General features: G+C 35.6%; 1 protein-coding gene across 1 annotated transcript in view; it reads left to right on the top strand.

Moving 5' to 3' along the window:
* The window catches only part of MS3_00002545 (uncharacterized protein), a 40,713-nt gene that overhangs the window by 9,264 nt on the left and 8,355 nt on the right, over positions 1 to 23,094 (top strand). Inside the window, exons 3-8 of the mRNA XM_012941014.2 lie at positions 5,390 to 5,417; positions 6,053 to 6,156; positions 8,487 to 8,640; positions 12,508 to 12,596; positions 14,679 to 14,845; positions 21,655 to 21,797. Of these exons, the coding sequence (XP_012796468.1) occupies positions 5,390 to 5,417; positions 6,053 to 6,156; positions 8,487 to 8,640; positions 12,508 to 12,596; positions 14,679 to 14,845; positions 21,655 to 21,797 (685 nt within the window). The remainder of the gene's footprint in view (positions 1 to 5,389; positions 5,418 to 6,052; positions 6,157 to 8,486; positions 8,641 to 12,507; positions 12,597 to 14,678; positions 14,846 to 21,654; positions 21,798 to 23,094) is intronic.

Here is a 23,094-nt window from a genome sequence, read left to right as displayed (position 1 = left end):
TGGAAGTGTTATTATTGTTTGAGTTGTTGGATTTTCATCATACGAAAACATACTGTTTTTAGTCATGTAACTGATATCGTGTTAAGTGTCTTTTATATTTGATTACCTTTAAACACATTCAATATCTTTAATCTTTAAGATATTAAGATCTTAAGAGTGTTCTAGACTGCCCCAATCTTTGATAGTTGAATTACAAACAAAATGTATTGATGAGATGAATCAATTAGATTTAAGATAACAGATGTTGGATTTTGGCAAGAAATTCACTCATTCATTTGATCAAATAGCATCTTGACATTTGAGCTGATGATGGAAAAAACCCATAAATCTAAATGCTAACCTTTACTAGCAACTATTCAATCATTAAGTTTATTCTTTAAAATGCTCTATTAAGTAGGTACACACTGTCAAAGTCACTTTCGTATCATTTAAAGGTCATCCATAAATTATAATCTTACCCGATTTAGCTGATTGATCAATCAACTTAAGGAAGATAAAATAAATCAGTTACCTTTTAGAATTTTTCAGAATATGTCGATTGATATTGTGTAATGTAGTAGACATTTTTTTAAAGAGGAAAGTGAGCGAGTGAGTGAGTGAGTGAATGAGTGAGTGAGTGAATGAGTGAGTGAGTGGGTGAGTGAGTGAGTGAGTGAATGAGTGAGTGAGTGAGTGAGTGAGTGAATGAGTGAGTGAGTGAGTGAGTGGTGGTGAGTGAGTGAGTGAGTGAGTGGTGTGAGTGAGTGAGTGAGTGAGTGAGTGAGTGAGTGAGTGAGTGAGTGAGTGAGTGAGTGAGTGAGTGAGTGAGTGAGTGAGTGAGTGAGTGAGTGAGTGAGTGAGTGGTGAGTGAGTGAGTGAGTGAGTGAGTGAGTGAGTGAGTGCGTGAGTGAGTGAATGAATGAGTGAGTGAGTGAGTGAGTGGTGATGATGATGATGATGATGATGATGATGATGATGATGATGATGATGATGATGATGATGATGATGATGATGATGATGATGATGATGATGATGATGATGATGATGATGATGATGATGATGATGATGATGATGATGATGATGATGATGATGATGATGATGATGATGATGATGATGATGATGATGATGATGATGATGATGATGATGATGATGATGATGATGATGATGATGATGATGATGATGATGATGATGATGATGATGATGATGATGATGATGATGATGATGATGATGATGATGATGATGATGATGATGATGACGACGACGACGACGACGACGACGACGACGACGATGAAATAAAGCCCTTTTATCATAGTTCATGCATTAGAGCAACAATAATATAAATTATTTTTATTTCTTAATGAATATTACAGTTTGAGTAAAGAAAAGTATCACAGCATGATATCATAATGTGTCATATTGACAAATATTGGTCCTAATTTTCATATTCTTTTCTTCGTTAATCATGTTGAAAGTTCAATCATGTTGGGTTATGACCAGAAGTATCTATTTTCGTCATTAAAAAACAAATTAGTCACCCCTTTTCAAATTAAATCTGACAGACTATGACTGTAATGAACGAGAACACAAGGGGGGAGGAGAAGGGACAACCGAATGTAACTGAATACAAGATTTCAGAACATCTTAGTAAAATCTGAGAACCAACCATACGTTAAAAACTTTATTTGCAAAATGTCAATCAATCGTCTCAGATTTCATTGTTCGTTTGTTTCCACACCAATCATTCTGTGTTCTCATTCTCTTCTCTCCAATCTTTTTAACTTTCTGCCGTTAGACATTTCAATTTTGATTACTAATACATACTACTTATATCTATCGATATCAGTAGTATACACCACATGACTACCTACCACTGTTTATGTGTTTGTTTAAGTTCTAAATATGGATAAGAACTGAATTTTAGTTATTGTGATGGTTTCATTCACCAAAGTTAAAGTTGATATTTGAGAAATAAATGAATAATGACAGATAAATCAATATAAAACACATGAATGTGTAGTGTAAATAAGAAAGAGTAATTATCCTGTAGTCAGCTAATAATAATAATAATAATAATACTGTGGTGTGTGCTACTTATATTGACATAAGTAGTAGATGATGTTAGTCGTGAACAGAAGGTTTGACAGCAGAGAGACAAGAGGATCGAACAGTAAAGAATGGAAACAGAATGCAATTTGTATGAAAATGCAAGAACAATGAAATCTGAGTCATTATGAGACAAGTGATGGACATTTTGCGAATTATATATTTACTATTTGATTATTAGATTTTATTATCAGAAGAGGTTTGTGGAGATTTTAGAGATTTCACGGATTGAAATCATGAGTCAATTGAAGCTAGACCACCATGAAAAACCTGGGTTCGAATCTCATGGGGTGCGGGATCGTGGATGCGCACTGCCACTGAGGAGTTTCATACTAGGACGAAACGACTTTCCGGTGCTTCCAGGTTTTCCATGGTGGTCTAGCTTCAGTTGATTCATGTTTTCAATCTGTGAAATTTCTAAAATCTTCACAAACCCCTTCTGATAAAAATCATCTGCTCATTAGTGACTGACTTCAAGAGATACTCCTGGAGTTCCAGTGAGAAACCGTTACCAGTGGAGTCCAACCAGGTCTGATGTGACATATCAGCTCACTGAAGACAATGGTATATGTTAGATTTTATTAACAAGTCCTCTAATATTGTGTTAAATACATTCAATTGTCCCCATCTGTGTTCTGTTCACTACAATACTATCTGATTTTAACTAAGCTTTAACTATAATCAACTATCTGTCTATACAGAAATATAAATTTTGTTTTGTTTTAGGCAATTGTCTTGATTATTTGTTTATATTTAAGGGAACTAGTCTTTACTTAATATAATTAACCTTCATAGCTCTGTTGTATTCCTACAATTGAAGAACATATAGAACTCAAAACAACTATCTCTCAACTAATGTCAGAGTCACAATCTTCATTATGAATATCAAGACAGTCCAACTGTATGGAGCTAAAACTTGGAGAATTACTACAACCATCATCAAGAAGGTACAAGTATTTATAAATAGTTGTCAACACAAGATACTCAACATACATTGGCCGGATACCATTAGTAACAACCTACTGTGGGAGAGAACAAATCAGATTTCAGGTGAAGAGAAAATTAGGAAAAGACGTTGAAAGTGGATAGGACATACACTACGGAAACACTGGATGGCCGTTTCGTCGGTTAGTGTGGGACTCCTCAGCAGTGCATATCCACGACCCAGCCTCGCGAGATTCGAACCTAGAACCCATCGGTCTCGCGCGCGAGCGCTTAACCTCCAGACCACTGAGCCAGGGCATACACTACGGAAACTGCTTCGATTTGGACACCCGGGTAGTATCACAGCCCTCACACATATCAAAGGAGATTTATGTTGCGCATGTGTATTTGGTGCCTCCTTGTACCAATATCTGTGTTAAAATAAAATAAAATAAAAATACATTACGGAACTCATCAAACTGTATCACGAAACAAGTGCTAACTTGGAATCCTGAAGGGAAAGCGGTAAAGGTGAAAGCCAAAGAACACACTGTGTGGCGCTTTTGTAACTTATTGAGCAGAAGCTATTGAAGTTTAAGTATAGTCTACTCCATGTGTCTTTTCAGCAAATATACTTTTTCAACTGATCAGTTATATGACACTATACCAAGTTCTAAAGAATCAAGCATATTGCCATGTTCATACTGCATTGTAAATCTAATATTTAAATGTACTTGATGAAGTTTTGTTCTCTGAGCTGGATGGTTTACTCGTGGAGCTTTCATTGTTCTTTTGAATGACATCATCAGCACAAACTTTAGATATCTGAGAACAAAACTCTATCAAAATCATCCACCTTAGCTACAAACCATAACTTTGATCAAGTCAGCTTTAAATGTCTTGTTCATAAGTCGGTGTACTCTTGAAATGGAACAACTAGGAATCTTGATGAATCATTTAGAACCATACTGACTTTAATTCACATACATATCTTTATCCATAATAAGAATTATATAACTAAAGTATTCATATTTCATTTCTAAATCATTCTGTTTCCAGGCTAAATGATTCATAATAATAAATCTAGAAATACTAACACTACCCAACATATGAACTGTGATGTAGAGGTTAAACGTTTGTTCACGAGACTGTAGGTTCTACATTCAATTCTCATATGTGTAGTTGTAGATGTACAATGGCTAAGAAGTCATATGTTAAGACAAAATGACTATCCAGTATTTCCAAGTTGTTCATAGTGGTCTAACTTAAATCAGTTCATGATTTCAATGATATAAACATCTCTGATAGTCCTTTCATACTTTTCATTCATCTTTATTTATGACAGTCTTACCGGTATTATGATGTAGAGTATGTATACTGATTATTATGGAATAATACTATCATATTTATATTGTGAATGGCTAATGAGAAACAGTGAAATACAATGAATTTCTGTTATTTAACTATATTTATTGTTTTTGCTGCAGTCACTTTGATACTTTAAATGGTCTGAATTGTTTTTCTGGTCAGCGTTTTTTCAGCGAGTTAGTTTTCCACGGGATGAAGTCGGTAACCCCATACTTAATCTTCCTCCTTTATCCGGGCTTGGAACCGGCAGTAGCCTCAGAGGGGCTCCACATGGAGTGATGTCACGTTATATTTCAAGATGGTTAATTTATTGCATTTGGCTTGAATTGTACGAATAGTCGAATCAAATAATCTTTATTTTCAGGAGGTCTTGTGGAGATTTTAGTAATTTAATAGTTGAATTCATGAGCTAATTAAGGCTAGACCATTATGGGAAACCTGAAATCATTGGACGGCCGTTTCTTCTCACTGTGCCGTACACATCCACGATCCTACACAAAAGGGACTCGAACCTACCACCTTTAGTCTCACGTGCCAACGCTTAACCTCCACACCACTGAGTGGGTGTTAATAATGTCTAACTTCAACTAATTCAAGAAATCCCATCACCATCCACCATTGTCTTCAATGAGTTACCATCTCACAACAGACCTGGTTGAACTTTACTAGTCAGGACTTCTCACTAGAACTCTAGGAAATACCTCTTGAATCAAATCATTAGTGAGCATGTGATGATTATTATCAGAAGGGGATTTTGTGCTGGGATTATAGCAACTGTTGAAGAGTCCCATATTAGGACAAAACAACCATCCAGTTCTTCTAAATTTTCCATGTTAATCTACCTTTAATCTTTATTCCCTTATTGTTAATTGTAATATGGTGTTTAACATTTTATTCCCACTTAAAATGATCAAATAATTCGTTACTGATATATTAATATCATTGAAATAACTAGAATAAGCAACAAAATTCCTGTATGGATTGAATCAATCACTAAACTCTTCTTTTTTTTCAGACGAAACCTGATGATGAATCGGATGAAGGTAAGTTCAATTTCTTTCTTAACATCATTCATTGTTATATTCTATCTATGTGTTTGTAATTAGTTTATTACTTACTTACTTACATATGTTACTTCCAATGGAGTATAGGTCACCGACGAGCATTTTCCAACCCACACTGTTCTAGGACTTCCTTTCTTATTCTATCCAATTGTGATTCAATCTTCTCAGATCTGTCTCTATTTCTCGGCGTAATGTGTTCTTTGATCTTCCTCTTCCCCTTTAGCCTTGAGGATTCTAAGTGAGGGATTGCCTTGTGACACAGTTAGGTGTTTTCTTCAATGTGTGTCTTATCCACTTCCAGCGCTTCTGCCTGATTTCTTCCTTCATTGGGATCTGGTTTGTTCTCTTCAACAATAGATTGTTACTGATAGTGTCTCACCAACGGATCTGAGGTATTTTGCGTAGACAACTATTCATAAACACTTGTATCTTTTAAATGATGACTTTCATAGCTCTCTCGAAGTTTCCACCCCATTCAGTAGTTCACCTATCCTAGCAATACTAATTTATTATTCAGAATGGTTATCACATTGTTTTTGTGTACTTTATTATTATTATCTTCGTTTCTTCTCACAATCAATCAATCGATCGATCGATTGACTGATTGATTATAGATCCTTGTGAAAATGTAAAATGTAAATTGGGTGAAATGTGCAAAGATGGCAAATGTAACTGTTTGGATAGTTGTCCATCTGAATGGAATAGTTATAATCGACAAGTAAGTCTGATAGATTTTATTGATCTATACTGGTTACTTGTTGATTTTAGTGATACCAATAGGTTTTTTAACGTGTTTTATTGATGAAGAACATTTCGTTTTTTGATCTCATTGTGTTCATCGAACTGGGAAGCCTAATTCTGAAGCTTTTGATTATCACCCTGGACAAAATGATCAACGCTTACTTAACGTAGAAGTAAGAACTGAGCATCCCATTTAGGTACAAGTATTCTCCATCGTTCGAAAACTTTATGAGCATAATGCACAAAAGAACATCTTGATAGTAATCTCGTTTTCTTTATGTAATATGGTGTAGTTACTTATCATGAGTTCTCATGAAATCATAACTCTATCCTTTATTCCAACTAGTTGAACTGAATGAATATCAGTCATTTTACCTTTTGAATTAGTCAACACGAATCATAAAGTTTTACATGTACATAGTAAAGAATGCCTTGTCTCCAAGAAGTGATTGTAATTGATTCAATTGGAGACATCATCAACTATATATATTTAGAACAGAATTTATTGTATACATATATAACCATAGTGAGAATAAATCAACTGTTTGTCAGTAACTAATGTTCTACTCTGATTAGTCAATCTAATCGTGAGGGAATTCTCAGAGTTCTGGTGAGAAGCCGTGACCAGTGGAGCTAATCCATGTCGGGTAGAGACAGGTATCTACCTCAGTACAATGGAAGTTGGTCGCGCAATTTCGTGGATTGGTTGATGTTAGACACTATCACCATTGGATGCCGGCCGGCTCAGTGGTCCAGTTGGTTAAGCGCGAGACCGAAGGCCCTGTGTTCGAATCCCGCGGCGGGATTGTGGATGCGCACTACTGAGGAGTCCCACAATAGGATGAAACGGCCGTCCACTGCTTCCAGGTTTCCAAAGGTGGTGGTCTAACATCAATCGGTTCATGATCTCAATCAAAAACTTAATCCCAGAAAATTGATCATTAGGTTAATTAACTATAAGCTATACCTTTTAGAATGATAGGTAATATTTCTCTTAATTTAATAGTTGAGATCATGAGTCAATTGAATGTAGACCATCTTGGAAAACCTAGAATCACTGGATGATCTTTTCGTGATCTTGAGAGTGTCTACCTACTTACTAGGGCTAAATGAGGGTTATAAAGCAGTTTGAAGAATAAGGATGATGATTTACAATTGATGGTTAAGGATTAGGAATTCGATTTACTAACATCAACTATAATGCCGAAACTCTATTTATCCAAATGGATGAGTGAATTTCGCGCCAAAATCTGAGATCTGTTATCCTAATTCTGATTGGTTAGGTCCATAAATTATATGATATAAGATAGTTTTAAGTATACTAGTTCAGTAGTTGTTTAAGTAGTACATATATTACAGCGATCCAATGCATCAGCCAGGAATTTTTAATATTTCTTAAATGGACAGCCTGTTGATTTATGAGCGGTGTATTTAAGGTTATTACCTATGGCAGAACGAATTCATGATAATCATTTACAACTAGAGAAAGTAAAATGGAAACAGAGAGCATGGAACAATAAAGCAGTAATTACTAAAATATGTCAATCAATTCTACCTGAATGCATGTGTCATGTGATCCGATGATATACTGTTGATGTTATTCAAATGAGTTAAAGTTGCTAGGGACGGTGTTAACATAAAATGACAGCAAGTAGGTGGTTTTACGTAGGGAATGCACTAATGAAGATGGCTAAACATTTAAAGTTTCTATAATATCACTGGTGCAATGAGATACACTTACAGGTACTAGAACATTCAATGCATTTCCGAGGAGCAGTATGTATCGATGCAGCGAATAAATAATGGGGTGATTTTATCGTATGGATAGATTGTGGTAGATTATTCCAGAGTCTAGAAAATTTCTAAGTGAAGTAATTCATATAAAGGGATGATTTAGAATGAGTTTGTTTCACTAGTGCCAAGGCATTACAGATGTCATAATGAGAAGTTTCTGCATATTGAATCGCGTGATTGGATGTAAACGATAGTTTATGAAGTAGTTTGAAGAAAAAGATAAGATTCAGTTTGAGTTCCCTCTTCCATGAAGGGTCGAACCCAAGTTTATTACATCTAGAATTATAAGTCAAGGTACAATCAATTCCAAGAATTACTTATCTTTTGTCTGCTTAGCGTTTTTTAGTGAGTCCGTTTTCTACAGGATGAGGTCACTAACCCCATGTCTAACCTTCCTCCTTTATCCGGGCTTGGGGGCGGCAGTAACCTCAGAGAGGCTTCAGGCAAACTTTCAAGAATACAAAGTGTAAATCGTCTCTGTATTCGCTCACTACGTATATTTCTTACTTTTAGATATGTGTAGATGGTGTCACATATAGACATGAATGTGATCTATGGAGAAATCAATGTTATTGTCGATCAGGTGATTCAAGATGTGGAAATGATCAATTCAGTAATCATAGAGCAAATGAAAATTCTGCAATAAAATATTATGATGAATGTCGTGGTAGGTTTTATTTTAAAGAATATTTCAATGTTAAATATTATTCTAAGCAAAGATGGATAGTGGTTAATAGTGAAATCTAGTTTGATACGGGTTTCGTCCTCTTTGGAACTCATCTGTTAGATGTATCTGCATCTCAGAGTTGATGTTCACACTGGTACTCGAATCCAGTGTCATTCGCTTCAAACACCATCGCATTATCCACTTAACTATTGAATCCTGATAACTATTTTCTTGTTCAATGAGATAAAGTTTAAATTCACTTGGTATTCTTTTACTTTTATTTTCCTATTGTGAAATCATCGATAGAGACTAGTTGAATATAACATCAGTTATAGAATCTCTAGTTAATCTATTCCGTAGAATTTAGTTCCGAAATGAAATTTCATCTTTTTGAACGATCGTTTTATCCTGAATGTATTATTCATTGGATGCTTATAGACTATTACAGAACAACAAGAAGAACATGATGACATACTGAATGTTCATAAGAAGAACCTATTTCTGAATGGACAAACTGAGGTCCATTATATATTTCATGAAATCTAGGAAGAACTCTCAGAACATTCATGAAATTTTTAGGTCTTCTATTGAAGATAGAGTATTGAAGATGATGATGATGATGAAGAAGAAGAAGAAGAAGAAGAAGAAGATATCTTATTTCGTGTGAATCAATTATTTTAAAAGGAGTCATGTAGACTATAAGCATAATGCAACGTTATGCTAAGCGTCGATATTCTGTATTATTAAATACATTGAATACATTTCGATCTTTTGTGATTACTTTATGAATGCTGATACATTGAACTCATAATCACTGAAGCATTTTTGAAGACTCAGAGAGGTTTTTATCCTATAAGTACTCTAGTCAATATGTTAGGTGAATGAAGGTTGCTGTTAGGTAACCACTTCAAATCTACAACCCTACTATCCGCTATGAATTTACAGTCAGTCAGTCAATCAGCTGCAACGTAGGACCAGGCACATATATGCATCGGTTCAAGTTGCCATATCTCATTAGCGCAACAAGATCAACACCAAATTCATAGAAGTAGTTAATCCAATACTGGTAATATACAAAAGAAAAATTGCGTAGAAAATATAGTACATGAAGAAAAAATTAGTTCGTAGAAAGAAAGATGTAAACCTATTCTAATCTCACAGTTTAAGAGAAGACGGAGAGTGTATACACCGACTCCATGGTGATCGATCGATTCTGAGCCATGTCACCAAGAGTCTCCGATCATTGGTTACGGTAGTCACGCGGAAATCAACTAAGTAGTCTGCATCTACCAACATGGTTCAGACTAGGAGTCAGTGACTTCAATAACTGTTGCCTTATTTTGGTTTGGCCAAAACTAACTTTCTTCCAACCATCCCTAACACTAGTCAACATTGCCCGTCGTGATATTCGGTGATAATAATCCATTATAACGTCATCATAAACTAAATTCGTTTATCAATTTTGTTGATTCAATCTTTATTTCATTCATTTATATCCTGTCAACTATTTTGATGGATAGGAAATGATGATTAGAATCATTTAACTATTCCAAATCATAAAATCAAATTTGATTTTTACTAAATCCTAATGAAACATTGATTAACAGTCAACAGATTTCATCTATCAAATCTGTCATATTCATTCCTGTCCATATGGTTAAATGTAGAAAGATAGAAAGAAAGAAAGGGAAGAAGGATGGAGGGAAGGAAGGGAGGAAGGAAGGAAGGAAGGAAGGAAGGAAGGAAGGAAGGAAGGAAGGAAGGAAGGAAGGAAGGAAGGAAGGAAGGAAGGAAGGAAGGAAGGAAGGAAGGAAGGAAGGAAGGAAGGAAGGAAGGAAGGAAGGAAGGAAGGAAGGAAGGAAGGAAGGAAGGAAGGAAGGAAGGAAGGAAGGAAAAGAGAAGGGAAGGGAAGGATCATTATTGTTTCTCTTTCAATATGTCAATTGAAATATTAAATAGAGACAATTTATAATGAATAATTGATTAGATTAGTTGTCTCATAGAAGAGGCTAGAAAACAAAAAAAACATAGGACACTGATCTAATTCTTTTAAAGTATATCAATCTATATTAAGTGACCACAAAGTTGTCTAGTTTATGAATTTATTTGAATATATGAATATTAGTATAAAGGAGCACCAAATACATATGCGCCACACAAATCTTATTCAATATGTGTGAGGGCTGTGATACTGCCCGGGTAACCAGACTGAAACACGTGGTTTTCTTAGGAGGACATATCCGGAGCCTCAGACCTAAAGATCTAATTCACAAGACAGTGGAGCAATGTCAAGAGATGCATTCCATGGTAGCCGGTGACCAACTGTTGGTTCATACTCCATTTGTTCCTTTATGATACTGTAACCCATGTGCACCATTGGTTTGGAATAAAGGATTTTCCAACTGCTCTAGGTGAACTCGCCGTGTTCACCAATCCAGTTAAATCGTCAGATACTCACTTTTCCACCTCTCAATTTCGTAAACAACACTGCCGTCACGAGTTATCTAGTCCTTAGTAATGATCCAATTCTATGAATCATATCGAAATGTGAATGAACATTAACCTCTATTATTCTACATGGTAGTTAACTATGTTTTGTGTTAGGTGGCTGAATTTAGTCATCTAGAAACTACAGATCTAAGTATTATGCTACTTAATATTTATCAGTAAAGTAGTATTCGAGAATTTGAAATTAGAAGCACTTAACTCCTATTTGGGTGGGTTAAAAAAAGCAACCTCGGGCAATCAGTTTGTCATCTGTACAGTCAAATCTATTCATTTTCAAGCTTTAACTCATTTGAAGAAAGAAGAAACCGAATTGTACCTAGTGGTTTAAACTATAATATCACTTGTTGAAATCATGAGTCGATTGAGGATAGACCACCATGGAAAACCTGGAAGCACTGAATAGCCGCTTCGTCCTAGTATGGGACTCGTCAGCAGTGCACATCCACGATCCCGCACCCCGCGGGATTCGAACCCAGGACCTATCAATCTCGCGCCACTATAATAGACAAAAGTTAGCCTCAGTTACGTTATCTGGTGTTAACATCACTCAGAGATGAAAGTGAATCGCTTCTGAACTTATAAAGTGTAATAAAAGTAAGGAAATACTACTAAGGAAATGTAAATTTATGACAAAGATGTCTAAATTTCCAATCTACAGCATTAGTTCTACATGTAAAACATACAAATTATGTAACATCTTACGAAAATATGATGGGTTTTCATTTTAGATTCAATGGAATGGGTTATGAATAAAACAACTTAAATATATGGTAGAGCATCATACGTTTAAACCGGTAAAGTTTCCGTATGTAATAGGTCCATGAAATATTTTTACAGATGGAAGTTAATATCAGATAGGGTTTTTGTGGATATTATAGTAATTTCAGTAATTGAGATCATGAGTCAATTGAAGTAAGACCATTATGGAAAACCTGGAAACACTAAACGGCCGTTCCCTACTAGTATGGAACTCCTCAGCAGTGTGTATCCATGATCCCGCTTCGTGAGGTTCGAATCCAGGATTCACCAGTTTCGTGTGCGAGCACTTAACCACTAGACTACTGAACCGACATCCAATGGTGTTAATGTTCAACTTCAAATAATCTAGTAAATTGACTGACACATCCACCATTGTCTTCAGTGAGCTGATATCATCTCACAACAAACTCGGTTGAGCTCCATGATCACTACTTCTCACTAGAACTCCAGGATATACCTCTTGAAGTCAGTCATTAGTGAGTATATGTTGGTTAATATCAGAATGGGGTTTTGTGGATATTATAGTAATTTCAATGGTTATAGTTTTGATTTTAATATTCAATAAATAACAAAGTTTCTGATTGTCTTTATTTATTCAAGATCTTAGCGGTTTATGCGATTGGGATCAGAATGAAAGTACATTTTCTCTTCGACTTGGGATGTGGTTTCAAGAGTTGTTACGTCAAAAAGTAATTACTATAGTTTTCTTTTATAATTTTCATAATCATATTTAAATAAGATTTTTATTACTCTATTGATCGAACTCGGTTACTGTTGATTAATGTGAAAATAATTCGATCAAAATCCAACAGGTAATGAGATCATGGATGTGCACTGATGAGGAGTAGCATACTACAACGAAATGGTCGTCCAGTGCTTCCAAAATTCCATGGCAGTCTAGCTCTAATTGACTCGTGAATTCAACTATTAAATTACTAAACTCTTCATTAAGTCTCCTTCTGAAAGTAGCTGATGTCTAAAATCCTGGAACAGAATAAAACAATAATTTTTATATTTTTCAATGTATTTCTTACAATTCGATCACCCATTTATGCATTAACGTCTTACAATTACCCTCAAAAATTATATTAAATCATTATAACTACTTATAAATTATAAGTAGGTTAACAGATACCTATAAAATTGTGACAAATCTGTAAACTGTCGATCAATATTGAAAATTTAAATACATACAATTTTTTATGATGCAGCAGCAGCTTTGGAAACTTAACATCATATTGTCGTTGACGTTTACTATATTTCCTTTTTTTGAAAGCTCATTTGATCAGGTATTTTTATAAAGTTAGTACTCTGCTGTAAAAGATGTATGTAAACTCCGTAGGTAGATAGGCTAAAACTTCACTTATATAACTAATCCTATAATGGTTTCTTCAATGAAATCAAAAGAAGAATAAAATGTCACCGAAGTGTTTAGGCGAAACCAGAAAGACAAATCATCAGCTTAAGACAATGCTTCCCGGTGATATAAATAAATAGACCCACTACCTGTTGAATTATCCTGGTCAATGACCTGTGATTTAAGTTTAATTTTGTCTTCCATACTCTTAGGGTCCTCAACAAACAATCACACTAGTGTAACGAATAACTTGTTGTATGTGGATGGGAAGCTTTTGAATTCAACTCTTCCTAGTTGCAAGGAATTTTTTATCATAAATTTTGTTGGTCGCAATTGGTCGCGCAATTTCGTGTATTGGTTGATGTTAGACACTATCGCCATTGGATGCCGGCTCAGTGGTCCAGTAGGTTAAGCGTTCGCGCATGAGACCGGAGGCCCTGGGTTCGAGTCCTGCGAGTGGGATCGTGGATACGTACTGCTGAGGAGTCGCACAATGGGACGAAACGGCCGTCCAGTGCTTCCAGATTTCCAAAGCTGGAGTAACATCAATCGGTTCATGATCTCAATCAAAATAATTTTGTTTAGTTTTCTTACAAAAAGCAGTATTCAATTGAATGTGACTTTGAGTCACTAGCCTGACAAGTACCATATGAGTTGACTGTAATTAAGAGATAATTACATTGGAATTCATTTACTTAATCCATTAGGAAGTATAAAAATATTATTGGGGGAAAACTTGGTCTACAAATTTTAAGCTTGAATATGAATGTCAACTTCTGTTGCCTATGAAAAACGTTTCTTTATCATATTTTTCTCAATATTCACAAGTGAAATAGATAGATTTGTGATGCCTTTCTACTTTAGTCAAAGATACAAGATTCAATAAACTGATCACTAATATGACTGTTATTACTATTTATGAGAAGTTCATTCATTTAAAAGGTATTGTTCTCTCTAAAACTATCTTTATAATTCTAAGCAAAGATGGATAGTGGTTATCGTCGGAATCCAGGACACGCGTTTCGTCCTATTTGGGACTGGTTAGCTAGATGTACTTGCATCTCAGTAGCTAAGTGCTTAACACAATGGCGTTTGAAGCGAACGGTATTGGGTTCGAGTCCGAGAGTGTATATCAACTTCGAGATTCAGACACACCCAACTGACCAGTCCCAAATAAGACGAAACGTGAGTCCTGAATTCCCCTTCTAACCACGATCCATCTTTGTTTTAAAAGCTTGTGAATTACGACAATATAGAAGTGATACGCATAGTGGTCACATATGTCAATAAAAGATTGATCAATCACAGTCCTAAACATCAATGAGAAGGTTCTTGTAAACAATGCCAAATGAATTTAACTTTAGAATTTACTGTTTCACTTCTTAAGAATTTTTTTATACTTTTTATTATACAGTGGTCTTCTGCTTCTTGGTCAAATGATGATGATAGTCTACTTCGTCCAATGGATGCTAAAGCAAGAAGTACTACAAGTAAATTAGTATCACAAAGTTCACCTCATGAAAGAGTTAATGGTGCTGTGATTAGTTATTGGTTTTGTGAACTTGATCGAAGGAATAGAGGGTTAGTTAAATTTAATTTTTATGTTTGATTCTTGCTTTTAATCATTATATACTTTTATTCAATTCAATACATTCTTTCTTATATATCAATGGAGAATTTTCTTAGCTATAATACAGGATGTTGGATGCCGGCTCTGTGATCTAGTGGTTAAGTGCTCGCCCACGAAACCAGTAGGTCCTGGATTCGAATCTCGCAGAGGGCGAGGTCGTGGATGTGCAGTACTGAGGAGTCCCACAATAGGACGAAACGGTCGTCCAGTGCTTCCAGGTTTTCCATAGTGGTCTAGCTTTAACTGACTCATGATCTTAACTATTGAAATTTTTTGTTCTTATTAGACTAGGAATTTCAATAGTTGAGATTATGAGTTAATTGAAGCTAGACAATCATAGGAAACCTGAAAGAACTAAACAGTCGTCCCCTATTAGTATGGAACTTCTCAGGAGTGAACATCCACGATCCCGCCTCCCCCTGCGAGACTCGAACCCATGACTTATCAGACCCGCGCACGAGCGGTTAACCATTAGACCACTGAGCTGGCCAGCATCCAATGGTGTTAATATCTAACTTCAACCAATCAATATCTGAAACTAACTTGTTTCCAAGACGATATAAATAACTTAACTCTTTGTCAGTCAGTCAGTAACAACGTAGAACTTCGTACGTACGTACATCAGTTAGAGTTGCCACACCACATTAGCACAGAGGTGCACTTGTCGATTCAAATCCCGTAGTGGTAGAGGTAATAAGAGTATAAGCAGTAATCGGGAAGATTAGGGTTTGGAGATGTTATTTAAAGAGTATAATCCAGTGAAAGAAATTTGGAAAGAGGAAAAAATGGACATGAAGAATTCAGAAGATTAGAATTTGGGAGAACACAAATAGTGTATGCACCTGTGCCATTGCAAACGATTTTGAGCCATGTCATTCAGGGTCTCTAACCATCGGTTGCTATCATCTCGCGGTCCCCAACCAGGTAGTCTACACCAACCAACATGACTCAGTCCACTTGTCAGTGACTTCATGGATTTGTGCCATGTTTTAGTCTGGCCGCCCCTAGCTTTCTTCAACCTACTCCTATACCACTGAACATAGCACGTCGAGGCAGTCGGTCGTTGGGCATACGTAACACGTGTCCCAGCCATCTCAACTGATGAAGTTTCACTACGTCATCAATTGATTTGCCATCCTTACCTAGTACCCGTTTCCTAACAACTGCATTACTTACTCGATGGTCCCATGATATACGAGCGATTTTTCGAAGACACCTATGATCAAATACTAGTAACCTACGGATATCCTCTACTCTTACCGGCCATGTTTCACTGCCATAAAGTAGGACGGAACGAACTGCTGCGCAGTAAACACATTCTTTGGTTGATAGGTGGATATCTCGCCTACTCCATAAATGACGTAAGTTGGCAAAAGCTAGTCGAGCCTTCTGTATCCGTGCTGAGATTTCGTCACACACCAGACCACAAGGGCTGATGAGACTTCCAAGATAAGTGAAGCGATCGACACACTCAACTACTTCACTCCTTATCACTAGTTCGGGTGTCGATGTAACCCAATCCTGAAGCAACATTTTGCATTTCGAGGGAGAGAATCGCATCCCGAACATGCTTGCATTGTTGCTTAGAGTGGTCAGAAGACTCTGCATTTTGTCAGCGTCTTCACCAAATAAAACTATGTCATCAGCATATTCTAAGTCAACAAATGAACCTCCTGGTAGAAGTTCAACCCCTGAAAATTTAGATGAGGAAAGTGTTATCTCTAAAAGTACGTCGACTATAAAGTTGAACAAGAATGGGGAGAGTGGACAGCCCTGACGAACTTAACTTAACTCTTAGAAAAAGTCATGCATATTCACTGTTGAGATGAAAACATTATCCATTACATTTTACCTACCAGAAATATTATAATTGAAGCTAATCTTTAACTAGTTTTCAATGATTTGTTACTAACCAATTTCTCAAATTGATAAATCAAACTATAGTAAAGCATGATGGTTTGGTGGGTGGTTGGTTAGTTGATAGGGTGGTCTAGATGATATAGAAGCAACAAAAAGAAACATAGAAGGGTTTCTTCTATTTTGTTTTCTTTTTGTGTGTTTTGTAATAGTAGACTATTGAACATCTAGACTAGTTTATTGACTAACAAGGTGGGAAATACACCATAACTTACCACCTATTCAATATGAACATGTTTAATGATCTGACCTAAATAGAAATTATTCACAACAGATTAATTGAATAAACAACCTTAACTAGATGATTTATTGGATAGGTTAATGAAATGATGAAAATTATTTGACCTGAATTATAAGAAACAAGTTGTGAATAATAAATATTATCAGAAAGAAAAAGGGGATTTTGTGAAGAGTGTAGTCATTGAATTCATGAATCGATGAAAGCTAGACTACTATTGAAGAACTGGAAGCATTGAACAGTCTAGGACTCCTCAACAGTCTGTATCTATGATCTTGCACGCGGAACTTTAATCCAGAACCTCCAGTTTCACTGTGCTGAGGAGTTACATACAAGGATGAAACGGTGATCTAGTGTTTCAAGGTTTTCCATGGTGATCTCGCTTTAATCAACTCATGATATTAACTATTTAAAATCTGATATCATTATTATTTTTTTATTTTTTGGCGATCTGGTTTAACATCTGAGCTACCTGTTCCTACCATCGATCTAGATATTTCAACACATTATTTGTTTTCTTGTTTGTTTTACCATTATCATTATGTCCATTCATCGCATAAGGTATTCAGGTGAGCTTGTGATAAGTTTACGTCATTTCGGTGTATAAGCTGCGAAAAAAAGCCCAATCAGAGACATTGGGTTTTGTGGAGATTTTTAGAAATTTCACTGGTTGAAATCATGAGTCAATTGAAGCTAGACAACTATGGAAAACCTGGAAACACTGGACGGCCGTCTCGTCCTAGTATGGGACTCCTCAGCAGTGCGCGTCCACGACCCCACCCTCCAGCCGCGAAACTTGAACCCAGACCTATCAATCTCGCACCAGGCGTCTAACCAACTAGACCACTAAGCCGGCACCCAACGGTGTTAATGATGTCCAACTTCAACAAATCCACGAAATTGCGCCACCGTACATCATTGTCTTCAGCGAGTTGATATCTCACAACAGACCTGGTTGAACTCCACCGGTAACGACTTCTCACTAGAACTCCAAGAGTATCTCTTGAAGTCAGTCACTAGTGAGCAGGTGATTATTATTATCAGAATGGGTTCTTGAATTGTTAACATCTAATTGACGATTACTCAATATGTTATCGTCATGATGAATCAAGAAGAAGTAAGAAATGAGAAACTTGTTGAAATACTTTTGTGTTGAGAATTCCATGTTCCAGCAAAAAAATACATGATATTGAATAAAACCATTTATACTAATCATAAATAATTAACTCATATTACTAAGGTATCATTCAACTATTCAACTGTTTATCTAACTTCCATTTGATTCATTCTATGGCATAATTCTAATTTAATATCTTATTCAATGAAATAACTACTTCATACTCTTAACAAAACTTTATTCCCATGGATTCATCTCGGTGTTGCGATACCGTCAATCAGAGAGCAGCGAACTATCGATCGAACCAGTGACGTATAAAACCCGTACGAGCAGTCTAGAGTCCTGATTAGCCTCGCTTCCTGTCTAGCCCAGCCAGTTAAGTTCTGAACATCAATCTCAGCCCCCACCATACGAATCATGATATTTCAAACATACTGGGTTTATATATCAACCAGACAGACCACATCGTACCATAAAATAGGAAACAACATTTGTTCAAGAATTAGTCAAATGTGGTTGTGAATGTGACAGGTAGTAATGAATAGTTTGGGCATAACTCAAGAATGGTAAATCGTATCATAATATTCTATAGGTCAGAATAAAGCTTATAATAAAAGGGACATAAATATGAACAGTTTAGTTACACAACAATTACACGATAAAAATATACTCATATCATCGGTCCATAAATGGATCCTAAAAGATTACCATTCATTATACTTATCGGGATATAACAGTAGAAATTATAGTAGTACTAATAGTAATAATAATACTGATAGTAGTAATAATAATAGTAGCAACAATAGTAATATAAAGAAAATCTGATCACAATTGTGTATATGAGTTCTGTATGAATAAAAGCTAATGAAATGTTGTTGTTGTTGTTGTTGTTGTTGTCGTTGAATATTATGTAATCATAATGATAATAACCATTTGTAAGAGATTAATAAGAAGATATGGTGTTTACTTCGAATCTCAAACTGAGTCCTGATAGCGACTTGCTGGTGCGATGTATGTGTGTGTGTGTGGGGGGGGATCGGAGTTTAAATTCACTTGGTATTGTTTACATGAATCTTTTCATTCATGTTTAGGACCAAAGTTGATCTGTCTCTTATTGGTATATCTGTATGCTATGTGAATTGTCTCAATATTGCTTTAATTCACATCAACTATGAGATGTAGGTACGTCCAATTGACGAGTTCCTAATAGAACGTAATGCGGGACCACTGCTAGCTACTATCCATCTTTGCTTATATGATCATGGTGATGACAACACCTTATTACATGAATATAACTTGTTTAAAACAAGTAAAAGAGAATGGTAACAAAATGAAAGATGAATTATAAGGTTTATTCTATAATTTGGCTACTGCAATGTATTTTGTACTTTCTTATTTTATTTATAATTTCTATATTCAAACTCGTTTAAACATGAATATGAGTTGATGATAGAAAAAGTACTTTTAATATGTTTATTTCCATGATAGATTGATTTAAAGTATAAAATGAATGATAATAATCACGTGCTCACTAGTGACTGACTTCAAGAGATACTCTTGGAGTTCTAGTGAGAAGTCGTTACCGGTGGAGTTCAACCAGGTCTGTTGTGAGATATCAACTCACTGAAGACAATGGTGTACGGTGGCTCAACTTCGTGGATTTGTTGAAGTTGGACATCATTAACACCGTTGGGTGCCGGCTTAGTGGTCTAGTTGGTTAATCGCCTGGCGCGAGACTGGTAGGTCCTGGGTTCAAGTCTCTTCGGGGGGGGGGTGGTATCGTGGGTGCTCACCACTGAGGAGTCTCGTACTAGGACGAAACGGCCGTCCAGTGTTTCCAGGTTTTCCATGGTTGTCTAACTTCAATTGACTCATGATTTCAATCAGTGAAATATTGTTATTCAATGATAACTTTATTACTAAATCAAATGATAACCTGAAAGTATCAGGTAATGATATCGATCTGTAGGTAGCACTGAATAATGATGATTTAGTTCTGTAACACCTTCTTCTTCTTTTTCTTCTTAAAGTTACGAATACGATGGTATTGATGAATACAGACACAGATGTAACCTATATCAATGAAGACTTATTCTTGATTATCATCATTCGTTCATTATTCATTTTAATCTTCATATTAGAATATATCAGACAAAGATGGATAGATCATATGATGATAAGTGAGAAAATCAACTGTTGGTGGCTTATTATGAATGAGTGAATTAATCATCTGGCCAATGTCATCATTTACATGTCTTTGTCTGGGTCATTTTAGACATATATACTCCATGATTTCCGTTTGTTATACTGATACATATCAACATACAAAAATTGTTCACTTTAAACACATTACTTATATAATAATGAACGGCTGTGAAAACTTTAGTTGCTAAGAGCTTTACAGTGCAATTTCCCATATAATCTCAATGTTCTCTGTGAACACATTGAACTGATTCAAACATTCTAGAAGTGTATATTATCAATTGAATTAGTTCAATAACTAAAACATATTTGATCAATAATAAATAGATACATTTTTAGTGTTTTGTTTTGATACTTTTCGATTTGCAAAATGTCCACCAGCTGTCACAAAATGACTCAGACTTCATTGTTCTTGAATTTTCATACAAATTGCATTCTGTTTCCATTCTTTACTGTTCGATTCTCTTGTCTCCTTGCTGTCAGACCTTCTGTTTACGACTAACATCATCTACTACTTGTGTCAATATGAATAGCACACAACACACTACTGCTTTCGATAGAAAAGAAGACCCCACTATACGTCCGACTTGGACTATCTATCCAATGATATGGAACCACAACTTTAACTTAGATATGTAGACGATACCTTTGTTGTTATAAAAAAACTCATTGAGTCCCATGTGTTCGATCATAAATTAATTTTAATTTGGTTATTTCTTCACTGAAGAAGTGGATTACAATGAGTCACGAAACATCAGCAAATCTAATGTTTCTACTCAGTTGGATATCTACATCTATTTTTATTTATAATAATCTACCCAATGTGTTACGACAGTCCATAGGTGAACTTGAGGTAGCCCTAAGAACCTCAAAAAGAGCCAAAAATGTTTCATCCAATTATCTTTTGAAAGAATATTCCAGAATCCCTACGTAGAGCTTCCCTGTTGAACAAATATAAATAACCCTCTGTATGCGAACTGAAGGACTATAATGATGATTTCGTTCTGACTACCTGACAGTTTTGTACTATAATTGACACTGTTTTGGAATAACATTCCTTTCACTAGTATTCTGTCTTCTTATTAGCGACTTTGGAGTGTTCTAGCTGGAATTTGTTCTGCTGATGATTTCATCCACCATCAATGCCCATCTTCTCTCTTGACATAATTGATCATTTCGTCCAGAGATTATAGCTTGTGTCATTTAATCTCTTAAAGAATTGTGCCTTATTTTTTATGTTTTATATATTTGTTCATGATATGAATATTTTGTTTATTCTTTATTAGTTCATTACAACAAGATGATTTGAACTACTTATATCAATTGTTATTACCTTCAACACCATGTTTAGAAGTATTTATTAATCGATGTTCCGGTTCTGGTGGAATATCATTTGATCAATGGCATAATTGTTTTGATATTCCTCAAGGTTAGTAATGTATTTACAATATGTATATGATTGATAAATCTTGTTAATTCGAACGCTATATTCGTTTCCTAAACTATTCTGTAACCCCCAAGCTAGAACTATTCAGCGACCTGAATAACGAGAGAGAGAAGACGCAAAGTATGCGAGAAGTACCTTACTCCAAGGTTCATTTCAATGCAGAAAATACAGGGTTTTTATAATATTTTAAATGTCCTTGGGTTGCTGGAAGATTCTGGAATACTACTAAACATAGTAGCAGTGTAGCAATTAGCCAATCAGAACCTCTACATGTGACGTTTCGCCCCCATGATATTTTTGGCTAAAACTTCAAGTGAACGTTGATTAGATGAAACGCTTCTTAGTGTTTTTGTTCTCTGAGAACGATGAAAGCTCCACGACCAAACCATCCAGCTCAGAGAACAAAACTCCACCAAAATCATCCACCTGAGCTACAAATCTTCTCCACCAGCTTCTTAGTGTTTCCTGATGCTTGCTTGTCTTTTGAAAGGAATTTTCTGGATCACTACAACAATGATCTCTTTGATAAATTAGTAAAATAAGATCTTAGAATTGTCGTTTTCAAAATATTCTTCAGTCGGGATAACACGTACATTCCATGTCTTTTTGTACGATAAGGAACATTCTCAAAAGTGTATAGAAGTCAATTTCATTATAAACCTGGTCGTTTCCCACAAATTACTTCACCCTTAAAATTAGTGTTATATTCTATTAAACAAAGTTCGAAGGAACAATTAATAAATATCACAAGGGGTTTTTGCGAATATTGTAGTAACTTTAATAATTGAATTCATGAGTCAGTTGAAGCTAGATTACCATGGACAAAACTTGGAAACACTAGACGACCGTTTCATCTTACTGTGGGACTCCTCAACACTTCACATCCACGATCACATACACCAAACGAACTCAAACCAAACACCTTCAATCTCTTGAATGTGAACGCTTAACCTCTAAACCACTGAACTGACCGGCATCCAATGCTGTTAATGATGACCAACTTCAACCAATCCACGAAATTGAGCGACACATACACCATTGTCATCAGTGAGTTACTTTCTCACAACAGACCCGGTTGATCTCCACTGATCACTACTTCTCACTAAAACTCGAGGAAATACCTCTTGCAGCCAATAACTAGTGAGCATACGGTGATTAATATCAGAAGGGATTTTTGCGAATATTGTAGTAACTTTAATAGTCCAGACCTTGAGTCAATTGAAGCTGGACCACCATAAAAACCTTAAAGCACTAGACGACCGTTTCATCTTACTGTGAA

This window comes from Schistosoma haematobium, chromosome ZW, assembly GCF_000699445.3.
Source record: "Schistosoma haematobium chromosome ZW, whole genome shotgun sequence".
In the NCBI taxonomy this organism is placed as follows: Eukaryota; Metazoa; Platyhelminthes; class Trematoda; order Strigeidida; family Schistosomatidae; genus Schistosoma; species Schistosoma haematobium.
This window is presented reverse-complemented; position numbering and strand designations above follow the sequence as displayed.